The sequence below is a fragment of the Perca flavescens genome, chromosome 7 (genome assembly GCF_004354835.1).
Source record: "Perca flavescens isolate YP-PL-M2 chromosome 7, PFLA_1.0, whole genome shotgun sequence".
NCBI lineage: Eukaryota > Metazoa > Chordata > Actinopteri > Perciformes > Percidae > Perca > Perca flavescens.
Genome location: NC_041337.1, coordinates 23,697,093 through 23,717,690, shown reverse-complemented (window position 1 = coordinate 23,717,690; position 20,598 = coordinate 23,697,093). Strand labels below are relative to the sequence as shown.

Genomic DNA, 20,598 nt, shown 5'->3' with positions numbered 1-20,598 from the left:
CGAGTGACGTTTAAAGGCACAGACGTCATTCAGTCACGTGGTATTCTTCATTTGACACAAGCTCTGACCATAGACAATGTACAATGCACACAGTGAAACAAGCTTCGGAGCTTCATCCGCCCATCTCTACATTAAAGGAAGGCAACTATTTTAATATCGATGATTTTAAGGGAAAAAAACACTGAACTTGGACACAGATGAACAGTAATGGTTATATAGGTACACGTGTACTTTTGTAATCTTTACAAAACTGTTTTAACAAAATTTTTACCAGGGATATCAAAACAAGCACTTTTTCTATTCACATTGTGTAATGCATAATACATATCATAAGCACAAATAATCCTTAATTGTTTGACTTTTACAGCATTAAAGTGCTCTTTTTTTTACCAGTCTGTGGTTAGTGGGTAAGTGAGAAGGCCTTTGTAAAGCAACTGGATGTAAATCAGGTACACATTCTTATCATGGTACAAAGTGAAGTAGTTACTACAAACAAATTTGACACCATGACCAGAATTGCACCATGCTGGATGGCAATCTAAAAATAAAACTGGAATGTTGCTATTAAATATTCACAAACAAGTGCCATGAAGATGCATAGCCTACTACGTACACATGTTATAATCAATATATGAGGACCTTGCCCTGCAAGGTTTTTCAAATATACACAGAGAAGGCTTAACAAATGTTAAGGTCTTGTCTAGTATCTCGGTAAACAGAAATGCTATTCTTAATTCTGATTAAATCCCTGTTATTTAAATATAATACTGTATTTGATCGTTTGTCTCTCAACTATTTTGCAATGTGTATCTATACAAGAATTACAGTATTTCTTATGACTTGATAAAAAAGTAATGGATGCAAATGTCTAACTTCTAATATTATGTGTTGACTGTGATTTCCATTAGTTTTCATTAATACACACTATTAATACCAAAGCCCATTAAACAAAATTTAACAATGAAAGGATAAGGGTGTACTGAACTAGAGGTCATCACATTATCATAGCCATTGAAAATATACATGATTATGTGTTCCCATAGTTGTGAGTTTTTACCAGATTTACCATTCAATTCTTTACATTTGGTTCAAACAGGAGATACAACATTTTGAATCTAAATACCCCTTTTCAACCACATCTAGTCCAAAACATTTACAAGATACAGTATATACAGTTATACAAGTAAAGGAAACTTGTCAGAACAATAAATAAGTCAGCTGAGAACTACTTTTTTTGTATTCAAACACAATTGAATGTAGCAAGTTGTGAAATGGTGATAAGTCTGTGATATTTGTTTGATTGTGAAATTGCTACATTTTATATTCACTATAAATGTAACTGGATGCAGTAAGGGCAAAATGTATTATTATTATTATTATTATATAATAAAGCATAAAAAGCAATTGTATTATTGCACATGACAACCAATAAACATGCCGTTTTCCAGAAAAAAAAATACATTTATTAACATGCACTTAGCAGAGTCCCAAAAAGTCATCAAGACCGTATATGTCTAGCATTGCCTTGACAATGCTATTACCACAGTGGTATTTGCTATTTACACTTGAGATGTCCGTTTGTGTCGTCTCATTTTCAATCTTGTGGGTATAAAAATTGTTCAAGCAATAAATAAGGACTGCACAGTAAAGTGCATTAACACACTGATATGTCCCACAGTCAAAATTGATATTGATTCTCTGCAATATCACTAACTGACATTTGACAGCAACACATAAAAACACATTTAAAGACCCTATCCACATCCCTTTACTTAAATGGGCTGATGCTGACCATAATATTGGTAAAACAGTCCAAAAAGTATCTTCAGGCTCAATGAACATCACTTTCCATGAACTCCTCCTTGATGGAGTGCTTGCTACGTGATAGCTTGCAGTCGGGCATGTCGAATCCAAAGTCAGCCCACTCATCAGTAGCTCCTGCCATCCCTGACGTCCCAACGACACCTGACCTGTTAGGAATGGTGATGGTGTGGCGGACACGAAAGTGCACAGCCTCCATGACGCGCTGACGTTGCAGTTCCCCACTGGCAGCCCCAATGGCTGCCATTGCAGAGGCAGTCATGTTGCTGCTAGAGCGAAGAAGCGGCTGGCCGTGATAGTCATGGTGATGAGTGGAGGCAGGCAGTTGGAGGGGAGTAACTTGTTTCATGTCCTGCAGACCTCGCCATATGGCAAGGCGGAACTGCTCTGGTATCTTCAGTGCACCTAAATCCTGGTGATAGCACAAAGTTAAACATTGGAGGAGTGTAAGAATGTAGAAGAAAACTATGATCAAAGTAGGAAAAGGATATAAGTGCATGCGCATCCCTTTGCTTATAGATGCAAAAAAATAGGGCCTGCTCTTTAAAACATGGCTCTACATCATCACTAGTGGTCAAAAACTCCACAGGGTACCTTTAGTAAGACAAGGCGAAGGCTTTTCAAAAACCTTTCTCTGGGACATTTCTGCTTTTTTTTACTGTTTTAAGTTCACTATTGTTTGTTATTTTTCTTTACTGTTTCTTTTCCCCTTTTTCTTTGTTTTCTATGAAACTCTTTAAACAGAATTAGTTTTTATTTGTTTCACTGTGAGATGGTGAGTGCAGGAACAGAGTGGTTACCTCCATGGAGAGAGTCTGAAGATGGTAGACAGACTGGAGGCCTTGCGAGGTGAAGTACTCGATGAAGTTTTGACAGCCCAGACTGGTCAGAAAACTGTAAGGGGAGAAAAGGAGGGCTGCTTAGACTGCTATTAGACCTCAGCTACAAAGCTAAAAGTAGGACTATAATATAACAATCAACTTCATTAAAACTCATTACAATGGCAGTTGTGCTTGAGTAGAATAAAGAATATCCTAACAGCATTCATATTTAGACAGAACTGAATAGAAAAGCAGATAATCAGATAATGATGTAACATAATGTTATGTTACATCATTATCTGATCAAGCTATTATTAGTTTAGTTCAAAACTGAGTGAAAGAAGTCGGGCACAGATCTAGCCTCAAGTTGACAGAATCTATACATCTTGATAGATGCAATGGAAGTAAAACCATAAACATGCATTTATATTAATGATTCATAAGGCCATTCTTGCTTTGATGAAGAACCTTTATTATAAATACACGAAATGTTAACGTTTTGGCAACATACAGTGTAATTGGAAAAAAAAGCTAACTGTGCATTTAACTGTACAATAAACATAACAATCTAGAAACCGAAAAGGTGAACAGTCTCTTGTATCAAAAATGTTAGAATTGCAAAAGCAAAATCTTAGTAGTAAAACGACTGCATTGACACATTATCTTAGAAAAAACATGGAAAAAACTGTTTTAAATTAAACAACAACTAAACAGTGGAAATTTCGTTTGAAGAAAATTCGCTGTAGTTCATTGCAAAGGATGGCTGTATACAATGTGACAGTGTGAATGATTTTAGATCTAAGTGTATGACAGACAGTTTGGGCTTTTGGGCGGCTTAACAAATCCTCTGGCAGCCATAGTGGAGATCTACAACTCTTGAGCAGCTTGGCTGTGTATGAGCTGAGTAAATAGACGTGATTAATGTGCTGTTTTTGAATGGGAGCTCATCAACATCTGATTAGGAGCTAGTTTAGGCAAGCGCACCTATTGTTTTGTCATTATACTTTCGTTGGCTAACAAAGACAAAGATATACACTTTTAGCCATATCTCATACTTCTGGGGACAGGGCAGTTTTTATATCGAAGTGGCCAAATGTTTGGAAACAAACATACCAATACACACTTTTACTTAAAACATTACTGAATTAACTTTCTCTATATTTTGTCCAATTATTTCTAAACATGACTTCCATTCAGCCAATTCTCCAGTGGACCTTCATTATGGCACCAGCCATGGTTGCGAGGAGATTTGTGATGTATTGCAAGCCTTTACAAAGCAGCCATAATCAAATCAAACTGACTGCATAACACAGTTCCATCTAGACACATTTTGCTGCAAATTAGGAACTTTTCCAAAAACTTGTGTGGCCAAATTTGTACGAACATGGCCAAACAAACTTGCTTAACCCAACAAGTGCATCTGATTGTCTGCTGGCCCTTTACAGGAGGATAAAGAAGGAGTGTCATTGGAGGGTGAGGTACCTGACAAGGCTGGGGTCAGGGTTATACGGAGGGGGCGGACTGCAGTGGGAGGCAGACACTATAGTCTGACTGCTGTGGCCACCATTCATATCACCATTTCCCTGCATGTGGTGGCTGTTGAGCATGTTTGAGCCTGTGAGAAAGGGAGGGTCGATCAATGAAATAACGAGCAGCAGAATAGCACAAAGAACTAAGAACTGTAATGGCATAAATAGGCTCTCTTGGCATTGATATTTTTCAATCAAACTTTAGAACAAATTGGTTTGAAATGTGTGCTTTATGAGTACATCAGGTTTTATTTGAATCACACATATAGATACTCACCCATATGAGCCATGGAGGTGGGGGCAGTGTGATGTTGCTGGGGCTGCTGCCCCACCAGCTGGTTGACTGAGGGCACTTTGTTAAGGCCTCCGTGGGCATGAAGCTTGTTCATGTTGGATAGTGGAGAGTAAGAGGAGGGGGATGCTATATGGTTCCTAAAGAAAAGACGAGAACATGGCTGAGGTTAGAGGAATGTGCGTGTCTGTGTGTTAGTGAATGTGAAAAACATGTGGCCTTTTGTGATTTTATTTGGAGTTTATATCTTAAAAAAAAGAATTAATTAAGACATCTGTGTGTGTGTATGTGTGTGTGTGTGTGTGTGTGTGTGTGTGTGTGTGTGTGTGTGTGTGTGTGTGTGTGTGTGTTTTTATGTGCAATTGTTTAGATCGATCAAATCTTTTCAGACACACCTCTATGTTGCCTACAGCATGTATGTGTACTAGCAGCTGTATGTGTGCTTGTGCATATGTTAGTGTTGGAGTGACTTACGGTCTCTGCAGAAGCTGCTGCTGTGTTTGCTGTCTGTAGGAGTCCACCAATGGCTGCGGCACAAGCTCCACCAGCTCCAAACTGTCTTTAATCTTCATCAGCAGCTCAAAGTTCTCCCGACCACGAACCTAAACACAAACACAACGTATATAATAACACAGGGGATAATGACTGGTGAGTCTGTCCTTAAAAAAATGGTGCATTTGTTTTTAGTGTTGGATAGAATGCTATTTGACTCTTTTGTAGTTGCAGCATAAATATTTCCACATATTGCCACATGTATGATTTTGACAATTTAAAGGGCTAAAATATCGTTAATTAAGTCTAAATTATGTCACTAAAATGGTAAGTGTGTGAAAAGACACTTACAGGAATATAGTAAATCTCTTCTTCTCCATGCCGCCTCTTCCTCATGTTAATATTTGGACTGGGTATATTTGGCGGACTCTGTTTGAAGTCTGCAGATGAAAGAAACAGAATTATGATGAAAAGGGTTTCACAATCTCATTCTTTTTGAGGACCATTTTGGTCAGTGGTTTATTGTTGAATGTATATCAATAGCCAGGAATATAAACATCAAAACATCTGGAAAATCACTTAACTATTTAAATGTGGGGTTAACATGAATGTGTCATTCACTTTAATTCAACTCACTGCGCTTATTGGCACTGCCATTTTTGGCCACACTGTCATTCAGGGCCTGTTGTTCCCTGAAGTGGTCCTCGTCTGCTTTGCGGTCTCGGCCGGGACACGCACATATCCGACCTTCAAACGACCTTCTACCCAACACTTGACCACTGCAGAGACAATAAGGGATAGAGAATATAACCATCAAGTGATGTTTGTTGAGAAAATAAAGGTTCTCTAACATTCCAAGTCCAAGTACATCGTTACTATTTCACTATATCTGTTTTACTTCAGCTTGGTGGATCTGAATACTCTCACACTATACTCTATAGCTACAATAATAATGCTAACAAATTATTGTGGTAAATGGTACTACATAATAAATGTAGTAATAGAAGTGCATACAATTTGATGTGTATAATGTAGTGTGTTCTGCACTTCCCGTTGAACTGTGGGTTGATCTGAGGGGTTTCATCCTGTATCTTTTGCCAGTATGTAGAAAACATTTGCAAATTCATAAAATCTGAGTACCCAGTGCTAGAGCTGGGCAATATATCAATATTATATTGATATTGTGATATGAGACTAGATATCGTCTTAGATTTTGGATATCGTAATATCATAATATGGCATTAAGTGTTGTCTTTTCCTGGTTTTAATGGTTTTAGGTATATCCACATTACTGATGATTATTTATAAAAAATCTCATTGTGTAAATATTTTGTGAAAGCAACAATAGTCAACACTACAATATCATTGCGGTATCGATATCGAGGTATTTGGTCAAAAATATTGTAATATTTGATTTTCTCCATATCGCCCAGCCCATACGTGCCAGAAATAATCCATATACAGCACATGACAAAGAGCTGAGAATTGCTTGTTAGATCAAAGAGAAGAACCCTGTTTGAACTGTCTATCAGTTGTGAATTGTTGACTTACTCCCTGGTTTCCAAAGTGATGATGATGAGGATGGGTCTCCTGTTCATGCCGCCCACACAGCTGCTGTTGCACATGAAGTTATACAGGATGGTGGTAAACTCAGTCCCCACCTGAAACACAAAACAGTGAATCCCACCAATAAGTGGATGTTTTGTTGGTCTAATTGTTGGTTTAGTCTCTGACACTTATCAAGGAATTGATGTGGTTCATATGGTTCCAATCTGCACATCTGCACACAAGCCAAACCTCCTGTTTCCCAGTAAATATGGCAATCCACCACCAGATGGCAGTGTTGTTGTGCACTTTGATGTGAGACAAACAATCTTACTTTTCATTAATCTCCTCAGGTGCAATCACAGACATGATGATTTCTCACTCTTGGGCTTGTTAAGACATGCCTGGCATCTTTATTTATAGACAAAATGTACTTATTCTTTGGTATGAGCTCCACGAGATCCATTGTGTGTCTTGAACAACAAATCCACATCTCACAACCACATCTCATTTTTTGTCAAAGGCTTTCTCTATGTGTGCTATTATTCACTATCTGCCAAACCCCCCCTTTTAACTGGTATAATGGAAACCAACAAGGATTCACCTCATGAGTATACTTCATGAAAATAAATATCACAGATATTTTGTACATTAACTGTAGACCTTATTTTCTGATGTTTACTAAGGTACCTATAAACGAAGCATTGTGTGTATCTATTATACACAGTAGCTGATGAACCACCAACCTGGGGAGACTCATACGGCAAGAAGACACTCTGCCGGCCAGTGACAGGATCATCCACGTACTGACAGAGGTTATTCCCCTCCACTCGGATCAAGTGACTGGCCGGGGCTGCTTGACCTGTGGAGAGAATGATGGAAGAACAGGTGAGGACACAGTTGGTTGATCCAAGTCAAAGTGTCACACATATCAGCCAGTCTTGGTTATTAATTGATAAATGCACAAAATATTGTGATTAATGAATGATGTATCTTATCCTCTCCTGGGTGATTACACAGTCATTGACTTCATAACCCAAATTGTTTGACCCAGCAACAAAATAGTCTTATTTGAGGATATTATAAGCATTTTTGGGGTAAAAGTATAAAATGTCCAAATGCAGTCAGTTGGGCTCAAATGGCTTGTTGATCATACCATCATTGAAGTCCCGTCCTAGTTCGTGGTTGGGGCAACGTTTGACCACTTCTGTGACGTGCTCTGCCTTCTTGTAGACGGGCATGGCTCTGATAATGCTGCCATGAGGAGGAGAGGAGGATAGCTTGATTTGGATTGGACAGGTCTTGGCAATCTGACAGTAGAGCTTTTTCAGCAAGGGAGAGTACTGGGTGGGGAAAGAACACACACAAGACCAGAGAAGCTTGAGTCAGTGGTCTGGGTTGATATATGGCGTACAACAATACAATGAAAGAGCTGTCTGCCTCTAATGCTTTGTCCAACAGTGCATGTCCAACTGCAGGAAATGTTTCTTTCTCTTTTAATTTGAACTTCCAATTTACCATTTGGGACATGAACACAAATAAAGAATCAGCCCAATCGAGCAAATCAAATCAATTAATGCCTTCACATTTATATTTTCCAAACAACCTACTGCAAATTAAACTGAAAGACACATAAACTGAGGGTTGTGTCTTCTCTGTTTCATGGGAATGCTCTCAAGAAGTAGCTATGGATTAACCGAAGGAGGGGAAAAAGGTGGGAGGGTTAATCTCAAAGGCTGTGCTACCACTGACATCATGGCAAAAATAATGTCTCAGGAGGTGGAATTGTTGTTTCAAATTGAAATAACACGTGGTTTTGAGCCAAGTCATCTATCAGCACAGCAGCCAAAAAAGTATTTTGAATAACAGAAGAGAAGGTGGACCAATACATAGCTAGGTGATAATATATTGATAAAATTGTGGGTTGTGACCACAGGACACTGTAGTTACAGTGTCACATAAAATTATGACTGGAGAACAAAGTGTGTCATTTGAGAAAAGGGGAGTATAAAAGGAAGAGGAAAGGGAAAATACACGAGGACTGTAAAACAGTCAGCAGTACATTTACATCTGTGTAGTAAAGGTAATTACTGTGTTATTAGAATGAATAAATGATTTTTATCCAGCAGACGTTTGCTACTGTCAGTTAAAGTGCAAAGTTCAATGACAATATGCTGAGCTGTGCTAAAGCCAAGTCTTCACTGATTCCTCAGTTTATGAGCATTTACACACACACACACACAAATATGCATATGCTCTTGTACTATGTCTGTAACTGTAAGAACAGATGCATCCAAAGACGAGAAGGATGGAGAAGCCTTAACATGCCCCAACGCAATCACCAAATCTCAAAAATCCTCCCTGTGGAAATCAAACTGAGACCTTCCAGGGAAAAAACCTGAAACGACAGTTGTCCTGTGTGGACTTGCTACAGTGGGCCAACAGCGCACCCTATGGCAGAAATACAGTACAGCTCAGGAATTTGAATAGCATTTTGCCTTGTAGTATTTGATAGGTGAGAAAAAGGCAGAGAGAAACAAAAAAAATGTGTATACAAGTATCATTAATCAATCATCAATGATTTTCAGAAAATACACAACATATGCTAACATGTTATTTTGGAAGCATCAATCTCCCACTATCTTTACCTTTCCTAAAGGGGCACTCCACCTAAAGTTCAGTTTACTCATCACAGGGTGGACTACTTAATCTGGCAAAATAGTTGTTAAGTCTTCTGTGGCTCTGGATGGGGCTTTCCAAAGTTTGAAAAATAAGAGACTTGAGACTTTACAGAAAGCCTATATTACAAACTGGCAGTGTGGATTGGAGTTTGAAAGAAGTAGGCCTTCAGGAGGCAGGAAGAGCCTTGCCATTTCCCAAAATCGTGCTCAAGCACTTTAACCGACCAGTCACATTATGCTTTCCCCTATATTTCTCTTCTCATCATTGACCTTACAAAAAAATACTTTTTCTTGCCTTTGATTTCCAAACCTATCTCTCCCCCACTTAAGATCATTCTTGTATATTTATTACAAATTACTTTTTTTGATTGGACTCCTGGATTGATGCTTCTCTTTGCCTCTCTTACCTTACCGCTACTTGTAATGTTCAGGATTCAAGAGATTTAAGATTTTTTAATTGCATGGAGATCAGTTAAATTCTTCAAATTTAAATCTTTAAATGTCCCACTGATGATCCAGACTCTGATTTGACTCTCCCAGACACTAGACACCAGACAGCCACACACACACACACACACACACACACACACACACACACACACACACACACACACACACACACACACACACACACACACACACACACACCGCCCTTAACCATGAGCCCTTCCAATGGAAATACCTGTGGAACATTACAGTACCTTTTCCCACCTAGCTTTACTTGACAAGTCTCAACAGCCCGTCCATACCATGAATAAATAATTTGTCTGAGATGCAAAAGCCAGACAGACTTCTTTATTTACAGACTGAGGGACTTTCACATGTCGAAAACTGACGACCAATGGGTTGCTTTCCAGTATTATCACAACAGAAAGAATAATAACGCCTTTAGCATTTGAAAAGAGTAACATAGAAAATGAGGTTGAATGTTTTAGAAGGCATCTAACCACTCTAAAATCATCTTGGCCCAGAATTACTGTGAAAGGGACTATTGCAAAAAAGGATCTTTATCCACACAAAAAGGAGATGTTTTGATAAGTTGTGGGATCAGCGGGGAATAGCATTTGGTGATATCGTTTTTGAACATTGTAGAGTTCATGAAAAAGTCATAAGAAAAAGTCATAAATTACTTTACAGATGCCATGGGAGACGTCTCAACTCGTCCACCACACAGACCAGTATGCACATGCACTGACAACACATAGGCATGCACACACACATACATACACACACAAATCTGTAAATCCAGCTCCAGGTGTCATTGTCCTGTGAAGTGCAGCAGAGTAAAATACATACTAAATACATAAATACATTATCTAATGTGTAGGTTCTGGTACGGACAAGAGATGTTGAGTGATGGATAAACTGGGCTTCGTTTCAGGACATAGAGAAGGATGAAAGGATAGAGAGGGAGGAGAAATAGATGGAGAGAGAGAACAAACCTGAATAAAGGCTAAAGAGATTATTTGCTTTGTCAACATCTTCAAGATGAGTGAGTAGAAGAAATTCAGAAAGGGAGGGAAATAAAGATTGGATTACATGAAGATGTAAATGTTCAAAAATGTTAAGAAATGCTTTCAAATGTCCTGAATCTGCACAATATACCTTGGCCAATTGTCTAAATTTGCACCAATTTTCAATAAAATCTGTTTTATTTTATTTTATGAGATATCAGGTTAACCACATTGAACGCGACGTTGTTCTGTAAAAACAAGCTTTGCAAAGAACTACTGTATTAAGCTTTATGGACTGCCAACACTTATCTCCATCATCTTAAGCAGACTCAGATATGCTCATTTTCTTAGACTTTTTTTCTGGAGGTCATTTAGTTTTTGTTATAATATAAAAATGACAATGTAATTTGAGCTCCATCCATCCATTCATCCATCCATCCATCCATCCATCCATCCATCCATCCATCCATGCGGTGGACCAGTGGAGGCAGGTCCTGACAGGCTCCTAAAGACAGGGTGATAATTGCCAGACCATCACAAGCAACAGCTTGCCCGCTGCAAATTCACTTAACTGTCCAAATATTGAATACATTCACACACACACACACACACACACACACACACACACACAGAGCAAACATACATGATACATGCCGTACACATCTACACAGCCTAAGCTGGATTTCTATATGTCTGTAATTATATTGGATTCCAATCAATATAGAAAATTGGAGATTCTCCCACACTTTCGTCAAGGTAATTGCTGTTAAATTACTTTTTATCTCTATGAGACTTAAATAAGGAAAGATATAATGAGACTGCTTGTTTAACAACTATTATTTAAACTTGGTTCTCTGTAGTTAAAGATCTAACCCTGAAATAATTGATGAGTCATGCAAACCTAACAGTTTTGCCTCATAGCAATAAATTAGAAATTTTACTGGCAAGTTTTTTTTTTTTTGTGTTCATATTGACTTCTCAAAGATGCATTTTACAATACTGGCACAGTTCATGAAGATTGTGAAAGTCTTCTAGACAAGATGGCATATATGCAGTGTTCCAAAGTGTTAAGGGACACACAGAAGAATAGACCAAATAATTAACATTATTGATGGCATCCCACAGTCCAGAACATTTCCTGACTAATGTTGATACTGGACAATGTACACAGTTGAACAGGAATTATATTAATCCTGGAGGCTGTTTTCTTTAAGAACTCCTTCATCTACTGGGTAACTTTAAAAATCCATGTCATTTGTAGTACAAATCGATCTGAATCACTCAAACTCAAACAATTATGAACTACATTCCTAAAACACATTTGAGCACCGTAAAGTAGGTGAAAAATCGTCCTTATCGAGTGTGTTTTCCTAGATCGGATGCTTAGATGATGTGGCCGCAGATGATGCATTGGGAAAGGAAGGGAAGGACGCTCTATGCAGGGCGTGTTGGGACCTGTGTCCTAACGGAGAGAGGCTAATAGCTGGGAAGAGCAGCTTCTGACAAGCCGCCTTGCAGTGCATGCTCGAGCCCGCACTCACAGCATCACACCCCCTCCCACTCCTGACACATACTGTACACACACACACACACACACACACACACACACACACACACACACACACACACACACACACACACACACACACACACACACACACACACACACACACACACACACACACACAAGCAAATTGAAGTCTGAGTGTACGGAAAGAGGTCTTATTATTTGACAAGGCTGAGGTGTTAGATCTCATTTCCAGCCATAGTGACGCTTGCCTGCGTCGAAGCTAAGGGATCATCTTCAAGAGGCAAGAAAGCAGCAGAGTTTCAGCGCTATTATCACTAATGCACAGTGTCTTCATGAGACAGGAGGGGGCCTGGAGAATTACCAGACTAGCTTAACATGGGCTTGAATAGACTTACTGTATGTGGAAACATTATGATAGATGAAGGAAAAAAGGATTGTTCCAATCACTTCTCCTGGTTTCTCTTCTCCTTTTGAATGGTTATGCAACCAAAAACCTCCAGTCAATCATTCTGTTGACAAAAGGTGGGGATTTAATGAGAAATGGTTGATGCAATAGGCAGCTGCATTTCTTATAATGTTCCAAAGCACCGCATGCCACCCGCTCTTAGTGGCAGGCAGAGAGAAGGGGATGAGGGTGGCAAGGTAACTGATTATAGTCAATATGCCCCTATGGCATTCGGCATTCCCCACTGCCTGAGGCCACAAGAAATCAGCAAGAAACCCAGAGAACGTTAACATTTAAACAAGGTAACTCAGTCTGGGCCACATAGCCATCCATTTTTTTTTTAAGCATGTTCAAACCTGGGCCTTGTACTGAATTTTGCATACACACCCACATGTGCATGCACATTAGACACACACAAATCCCCATTCACCCCTGGTGTCTTTTTTGGGAAATCCCCTCCCATTAGCAGTAACGTATTCATTCCAAGAGGCTTGAGCGTAATCTCTTCTTTTCAAAATATACACTTCTAAAATGACTCGCCGACATGATGTGAGCCTTAAACTATACAGTATATATGTATACTTGTTTTTTTTTTTCTGTGAATCATGAATGAACTCCTGCATGCTTTAATTTTTAAGGAAACAATTACAAATGTACTGTTTTTCTCCAGGTATACTGTATGTAGTGTACTAACATCTGTAAGGCGGTCAATGGTATCATATCCTAAAGGATCAGACATGATCATACTGCATCATTTCACACATTAAATAACTTTGGTATAATAACACTTAAATACATCTGATACTTTGCCAATATTATAATCAGGTGTGCAAGATAAAAACAAAGCATTACAGTAAACTTCATAAAATGTATGCGCAATCACCCAGTCTCTCTCTCATTCTAATCCCTCCTGTTTAATGGCAGCAGAGGAATCTGAATAATCACAGGTTTCCTCACAATCCTTTTTCTGCTGCGTCATCATCTGTATCTTAAGTCGTGTGCCAGTCAAAAACTCCTGCTATGACTTGAATTGTTCAGGCAGGGGAATTCAAAGCCTTCTTCTTCGTTCATAAAACTGGTATCATTTTCAAACTATTATCCGTGCAAACCAAAGTTTATTTTGTTGCAAACGGGTAAATGGGACTTCAGGATGGAGTAGCAAGTAAAGAAACTGAACATCTGTTGGCAGGCTCCCTTCATTTCAAAGTAAAAAGAAAAATAGGGCATTATCAGGCTTTGATTTTATGTATTTCCTTAATCCAGTTATTAAAAATATTCCAAACTGTAAACCAATGGGATATCAGGGAGAGTAAGGCAGGTTAATTTAAAGGGCAGAGTAGTTAGGATCATGTTTAACAAAACATGTTGGAACAGGTTTCTGACATATTTCAAGGTTTCATTTCATTGCAGTAATTTCTCAGGTAAAACAAGCTAATAATTCTTGTCCATGTTTAGCTTGGTTTCTGTCTGATGTAGTTTGGCCGTGAGAAAGATCTGAGTCAGAGAATGGAAGTGATGGAAAGGAGATGATAGACATATTTCAGGAAAGGGGAAGGACAAAACTTTAGGCGCCAGGGGTGACAGCCATGAGTGTGTGTTAAAACCGGAGGAAGAAAGAGACAGAGAAAGAAAAGCAGTAGGTCAAAGACCACCGCTCTAATGTCCAGAGGGAGATCTTCTTACATCAATGAAGGCTCAGTAAAGGAGCCATCCACGCATGGTTACTCTCAGCGCACACAGCCTCGGAGGAGCCCCTCAGTCAATCACAGAGACATTCACAGGCCTGAACGCTCACAGACACATGAAGACGCACACACACACACACACACACACACACACACACACACACACACACACACACACACACACACACAGAGTGGAGGAAGTGCAGTTTGTCTCTTGGTTCTCTTGTTTCAGGGAGGTCAACTGTGTGACAGTCGGCAGTGACACCTTTCTAGCGGGTCATGACAAATTACACAGCTCCCATTTCACCTGTCTCTCACCACCATCACATCACAAGGTAGTTTTGTGATGTCTTGCCCTAAATTCTGCTTTTTTATGTTGATTCTTGTACCCCATAAAAAATCCTTTCAATAATAGTAATGCTACTGCTACTACCGTGTATTGGTGGCAAGAGCAGTAGCAGAAAAAATAATTCATTTTTTACGTTTATGTTTTATTAAATTAGCAATATAATGTAGACATTTAATATTGTCCCTGTTGCAAAACTATGAAATAATATTTTTTTCAACACATGGAAGCCCTGTAAGTAAGAAACATCTCCCAAAAGTTCAAAACAAATTATGTAAAAGATGTTGACTTTTAGTAACTCATACAAAAATCACAATGGAACAACCACAGAATCATATAGGGAATAAAACTGGCATACATACTACATACTATTTAGCCTTTCCAAAAATTTGTGTTGTTACTGTAATAGTACATTATTTTTAAAATGTAATATTACTGCATTGATCTTATATAGTGTAGCAATAAGTGATGCCACAATTCCTAAACTTACATTACTCATTGTACATAAACTCATATCAAAGACATTGATTGACACTGTAGAGGAAACTATTATTAACTTAAATTATTATCAAATTAATATTGAACCTTGTGCTTTATGATAAAATGTCTCAGAAACCAAAAGGTATTTTTTTTCTTACAAACATTGTTTTCTTATAATAGATTAAGTGCTTGAATTGTCTAAAAGACAAACAAACACATACAGGACAAAAATGTCCTCGACCACGTACGGAACTTTCCCTGTTGCATTCATCACATTAGATTTGGCTACTAGAGGTGATTAGAAGACATGATGAATCACTGAATGACTACTTTCTCTTGCACGCGACATGCCTGCACATGTGCTGGCTTGAGTGAATGTGTGTGGAATAATGTATTTGTGTGCATGTTTATGTGTGTGCACAATAGTAAGACAGAAAGAAAGAAAAAGATGGAGAACCACACGCACACACACGCACACACACACACACACACACACACACACACACACACACACACACACACACACACACACACACACACACACACACACACACACACACACACACACACTGCATGCCAAAGCCAAGTGTGTACTCACTGTCCATGTGGCAGACTTGGCAGTGCTAGACTGCTGGAAGGACACCTGGAAGTTGTGCAGTCCAGGGTAGTCGGTGTTGGAGGGGATGGCCGGGGCAGGCGACAGGCCCTCAAAGGTGGAGTTGGGCTGGGAGTAGGGTGAGGGGGTGGGCACGGCCGACGAGGAGGCGTTCTCGGAGCTGTAGGGGCTGGCGGACGTCGCGCGGCTCCCCAAGCTCTCCATGCTGCTGCTCAGCAAGTTGTATTGGGACTGGGAAGAAAAGAAGAGGGAAGCGATGAGGGAGGCGAAGTGGGAGGGAGGGAGGAGAGAGGGAGGGAGGGAGAGCACAGGTAGAGGTGCCGGAGAGACAGGGGCTTGGAAGCTTAAAGGGAGGTCGGATTACAGGGAGTAGTGTGAGTGTGACGCTGCATGTGTGTGGGACGGTGCATGTGTAACTTCCTAGGTAGGTGTCTAAAATCAACGCTGAGCACTTTTTGTGTGATTTATACATGAAAAATAACTGAGATTTGGTGACAAAATCATGACGATTGCAGAGACACAAACTAATGTGCTTGTGTGAGTGTAAGTGAGTGGCGGTTGCAGTGAGGTCCCCCCAGTAGCCTCCTTGGGGCTATATGAGAGAGGTTGTAAAACACAGGCGTAATCTGCCTAATTGACTGCCATTCCCCTCTTGTCCTCTCCGCTGCGTTTTGAAAGAAGGAAGATTTGTTGAACTGACATGGGTGTGCTGACACACTTGTTAAAATTAACGCAGCCTGTGAGGCCCATATGCAGTATAGTTGAACACAAACTTAGATGCTACCGTAGAGGGGAAAACTGCTTTGGGGCTGCTGTAATTACTATTTTTTGGATCATCCATGTTCATTCGTTGATTCCCTGATACACTACTTGAACAAAAACACAGAAAAGTCAAAGAGCACAAACAGCCAACTACACCTGCCCATACTCATCACCATCAGACTTTCTTTGAACAACACTGAATCTATTATCCAACCAGTTAATTCAGATTCAACAAACCAACATACACATAAAGATATGAAAACACAAACCACCTAAATCATTGATTTAAAAAAATTATCCCAAGATTTACCCCTGCTGCCTGTACTTACATACGTGTGTTAAGTAGATGACACTGATGGCATGCCCACACTGAAATAACTAAACATACACACAGAGTTACCCTATGAGCAGAAGAAAACAAATAATTGTTACCTTCTTTTTCACGTAGTACATCTTCTGCTTCAGTCAGAAACATCCAAACACAGCAAAGCAAAGAGAGTGCACCATAGCCTAACCTGAGAGATCAAGTGAGGTGTGCATCAGTGGACACACCACACAAACCCACACACACACACATTCGCATGTACAGCCAGGACAGGGAGAAAGGTGAGGACTGGTGTGGAGAGAGAGAAACGATAGACTGAGAAGAGGGGAGAAACAGAGAGAGGGAAAGAGGGATGGGAACCCAAAAAAAGTGCTACAACGTTCTTATTATGGCAAGCCCGGACATAGACAGCAATGCCGGGGTGCATGTACACACTTGCTCCAAAACACCTTGTGAAGGCCTGCACTAAGTAAACACTGTCTGGTCTGACAGAGAGTGGGACAGAGAGAGAGAGAGAGAGAGAGAGAGATAGAGAGAGAGAGAGGGGGGGGGGGAGGGGGACAGAGAGAGAGAGAGAGAGAGAGAGGAGAGAAGAGAAAGAGGCAGGAAAGAAAACACATGAAAGAATGAGAAAGAGTAAGAGAAAGAGTTCAGGGGTCAGACCCCAACCTGAAGTAAACTGCATCACTTCACCTCAGCTCAGCTCACTGACGACTAACACAAACACAACAACTGAGGCGAAGTTGCGCAAGTATGTGTAAACTTAATGCCATGGTGGATCAGATGAAAGCAAAAGGAAAGGTCAATGTCCTCGACTAACTACTAACTGTGTAGGTTAAATGAGGATGCACTGATACGTGGGTGTTTGAATCTATACTCTAACTCAGGTACATGCAGCACAACACATCATATAGGGAACAGTTGGGTTCTAAACAACTAATTTGACTTTCACTGGTTTTCAAATGTGAGAATTCTTGAGAGTGTTGGTTTGGATTAAAAAATTAATTTGAAGATGCATGGCTTTTTAAAAACTATTCATTGATATTTTGAAGACAATTCAATCTGTAGATGAATTAAGAAATGAATTGTCAAATTAATGGATAAAGAAACAAATTGTTAGTGGCAGCCTTAATCAAGTGTCTTTAATGTCTTGATTGTCTTTAATGTGGAAAATTGGGCTGCTATAGAGTTTGGTGCAATACAAATATGTTCACCCTAATGAAAAATTAGAAAATTCGTATTTAGGCTGATGTGCCCTGATGTTTGTTTTCTTGTGAAAGGTGTATTAAATAGTTATTCTGTCCTCCATTCAATATCTGACTGTTTACTACCTTTGAAATCCTTCTCCAACAAGTATTATCAAAGGGGCTTTACGGGCACAAGGTAAACCCGGGTGTATGCATCAACAATAAAAAACACACGCAAGCACACACTGTCCCACAGACCCATGCATTCACAGGTGTGCTTGGTCTTAATACCTAAACTCGATCTGCAACAAGTTGAAACAGAGCTAAAACCTCCGCTGCCAATGTGTGAGCAAGTGTGTGTGTGTTCACTGTGTGAGTTGGTGTTTAAGCTTCCCATCTCAACAGTATCATGTCCCCTAAGGGCAGCCATCCTAGTAGCTGCCACTCAAAGCCAAGCTTTAAAGGCTCACAACATTTAGAAACATAGATAAGCCAGCCACAACAACCCTCACTTTTCAAAATGAGTGAAGTATTATGGGCTGAGTATAAGGAGAGTACCACCCTGCTAATGGCCTTTGTTTACAGCTACTCATTAATCAGTTAACAACACAGACTCACACGTTGTCATATGGCTCTGTTGAAACAAGGAAACAACATGACCAAAGTGAAGTCAGGCTACACAAATGGCATGGCACTGAAAACTGCAGCATGTCTAAATGACGCCAGCTACGTTAAACAGAGGTTAGGATGAGAGGAGGTAAAATGTGGAGTGATGTGTAAGAAGGTTGCCCCCTGTTGGGAATATTGTGCAGGAAGAAGATATACCATTAATTCTCAAAAGGTCCACATTCATGCCAACCTTTCAAAATTAATCCAGCCTGGTAATGTAATGGTAATCAAACTAGCCCCAGGATACATATCTAATTGTACTATAATAAGCACACTAGTTCAAATTAAAGTAATCATGTGTGCCACATATGCATATATACAAAGAAATGCAAGATGACAGGCTTGATTTTCAAATATGAACTCACTCTTAAACAGCATGATGAGTCATAGGCATATACAGATTCACTCTTTTATCTGTCTGATGACCACCCATTTGGAAACAGTGACCCTGAACCAAAATAATACTAGAACTTCTAAACTCCATAACACAAACTATCTCCACTATCACACCAGTAAGACACAATTTTCAAACATTAACAAAAAGGCCTGAAAATGCCAGAACATAAACAATTTACTCTGGTTCACTTACCATGCCACACAGCATCTTAAAGACAAGATGCGGTGTTGCTACGATGTCTTTGTGACCCGGCTCTCATAGGACTAACAGTCTGCTGTGGTCAAGTGTGGCTGTAAGAGTCGAGCTTTCCGCATCCAGCCGGCCCCTCTGTGGTGGGGGACATGATGGAGGATACAGGAGACATCCTGCCTCTCTTCTCCTCCACTTGTTTTCCTTGCCCGACTGGGCCTTCTCAACTTGCCTTGAATAGGTGCCTAACAACAGTGCTCCGCCCCTATATTTGTGTCATGACTATTCATTAACCGGCCAGGCAGGTTCAGGCTTGCCCACTTAAAGATTAGATCCCAATATTCCAGATCAGAAGGGAAAGCAGGTTTGAGAGTGACTTCTGAATTAATGTTTGGAAGACAGAGACAAGATGAACTGTATCAGTGTGATTCTGCAGAAACTTGAGCATCAGTAAAAACGATGACATTCTCAAAAACATGCTATTAAATTTCTTTTGAGAAAAGTCATAGCGGTCAAGCTGAAAACTGGGATGTTTGTCTTCATTCATAAAAAGTTGGCATACTTTCTGTGGAAATGACGTTTCCATCCAGCAACAAAAATATGCAAGTGTATATACCTGCAAACACATGTGCTTGTTAATGTGCACAGACAACCTCCAGCCTACAGATGGCTCAGTGGAGCAACAAGGGGTCCTGGCTTGGGGTTTTAATTAGCCCTCTCCCAACAAACACACACACACACACACACACACACACACACACACACACACACACCACCCCACAGTCCCTACAGGCCACTCAGCAGGGAGATAGAGAGAGGGAAAAGGCTGCAGAGAAGAGGGAAACTACATAGGAGGGAATCTACTCAACGCTGGAGGGAAAAAGGATAAAACAAAAATGTGTGTGTGTGTGTGTGTGTGTGTGTGAGCGAAGAAACTTTAAAAAAAAAAAGAAAATTCAATATATTCTGAGTTTATTTTCCCTTTAATATCCCGACCTTTATTCTCCAAATATTCCAGTCTAACAGAAGTAAGCTGTAGCTTCTTGAAAACAAAGGCAAAAGAGTGACCACAAAGGTACAAACTGAACTGCAATAGTAGCTCATGTTCCTACCATTACGTTGTCGTTGATGTCCCTCATTTGGTAGACGTCCATGGAGACCTCAGCAGCGCTGCGGTGGCTCCCTGTGATGCTGGTAGAAGGCACTGGGCGCTCACCTGGCCGGCTGCCTGGGGGCAGCTCAAAGTAGGTGCTGTCTGGCTCCCTGTGAACACGCGACACCATGAATACAAGTTGATCTAAGAGGGATGAGCTTTCAAAAAATGAACATAG

At 40.0% G+C, this 20,598-nt stretch overlaps 1 protein-coding gene across 8 annotated transcripts in view; it reads right to left on the bottom strand.

The window, feature by feature from the left end:
- Nucleotides 1-164: 164 nt before the first annotated feature.
- Nucleotides 165-20,598, bottom strand: part of tp73 (tumor protein p73) — a 28,198-nt gene continuing 7,764 nt past the window's right edge. For 7 of the 8 annotated variants that reach the window (XM_028583350.1, XM_028583349.1, XM_028583353.1 and 4 more), the window contains exons 3-14: nucleotides 20,380-20,530; nucleotides 15,721-15,969; nucleotides 7,657-7,843; nucleotides 7,247-7,362; nucleotides 6,507-6,616; nucleotides 5,592-5,734; nucleotides 5,307-5,395; nucleotides 4,938-5,065; nucleotides 4,449-4,603; nucleotides 4,125-4,257; nucleotides 2,622-2,715; nucleotides 165-2,233 (exon numbers count right to left, since the gene is read on the bottom strand). In XM_028583350.1, the coding sequence (XP_028439151.1) occupies nucleotides 1,832-2,233; nucleotides 2,622-2,715; nucleotides 4,125-4,257; nucleotides 4,449-4,603; nucleotides 4,938-5,065; nucleotides 5,307-5,395; nucleotides 5,592-5,734; nucleotides 6,507-6,616; nucleotides 7,247-7,362; nucleotides 7,657-7,843; nucleotides 15,721-15,969; nucleotides 20,380-20,530 (1,957 nt within the window). In that variant the 3' untranslated portion in view covers nucleotides 165-1,831. Of the gene's footprint in view, nucleotides 2,234-2,621; nucleotides 2,716-4,124; nucleotides 4,258-4,448; nucleotides 4,604-4,937; nucleotides 5,066-5,306; nucleotides 5,396-5,591; nucleotides 5,735-6,506; nucleotides 6,617-7,246; nucleotides 7,363-7,656; nucleotides 7,844-15,720; nucleotides 15,970-19,270; nucleotides 19,495-20,379; nucleotides 20,531-20,598 lie in introns of those variants that run through there. The other variant, XM_028583356.1, reaches the window with a different exon arrangement.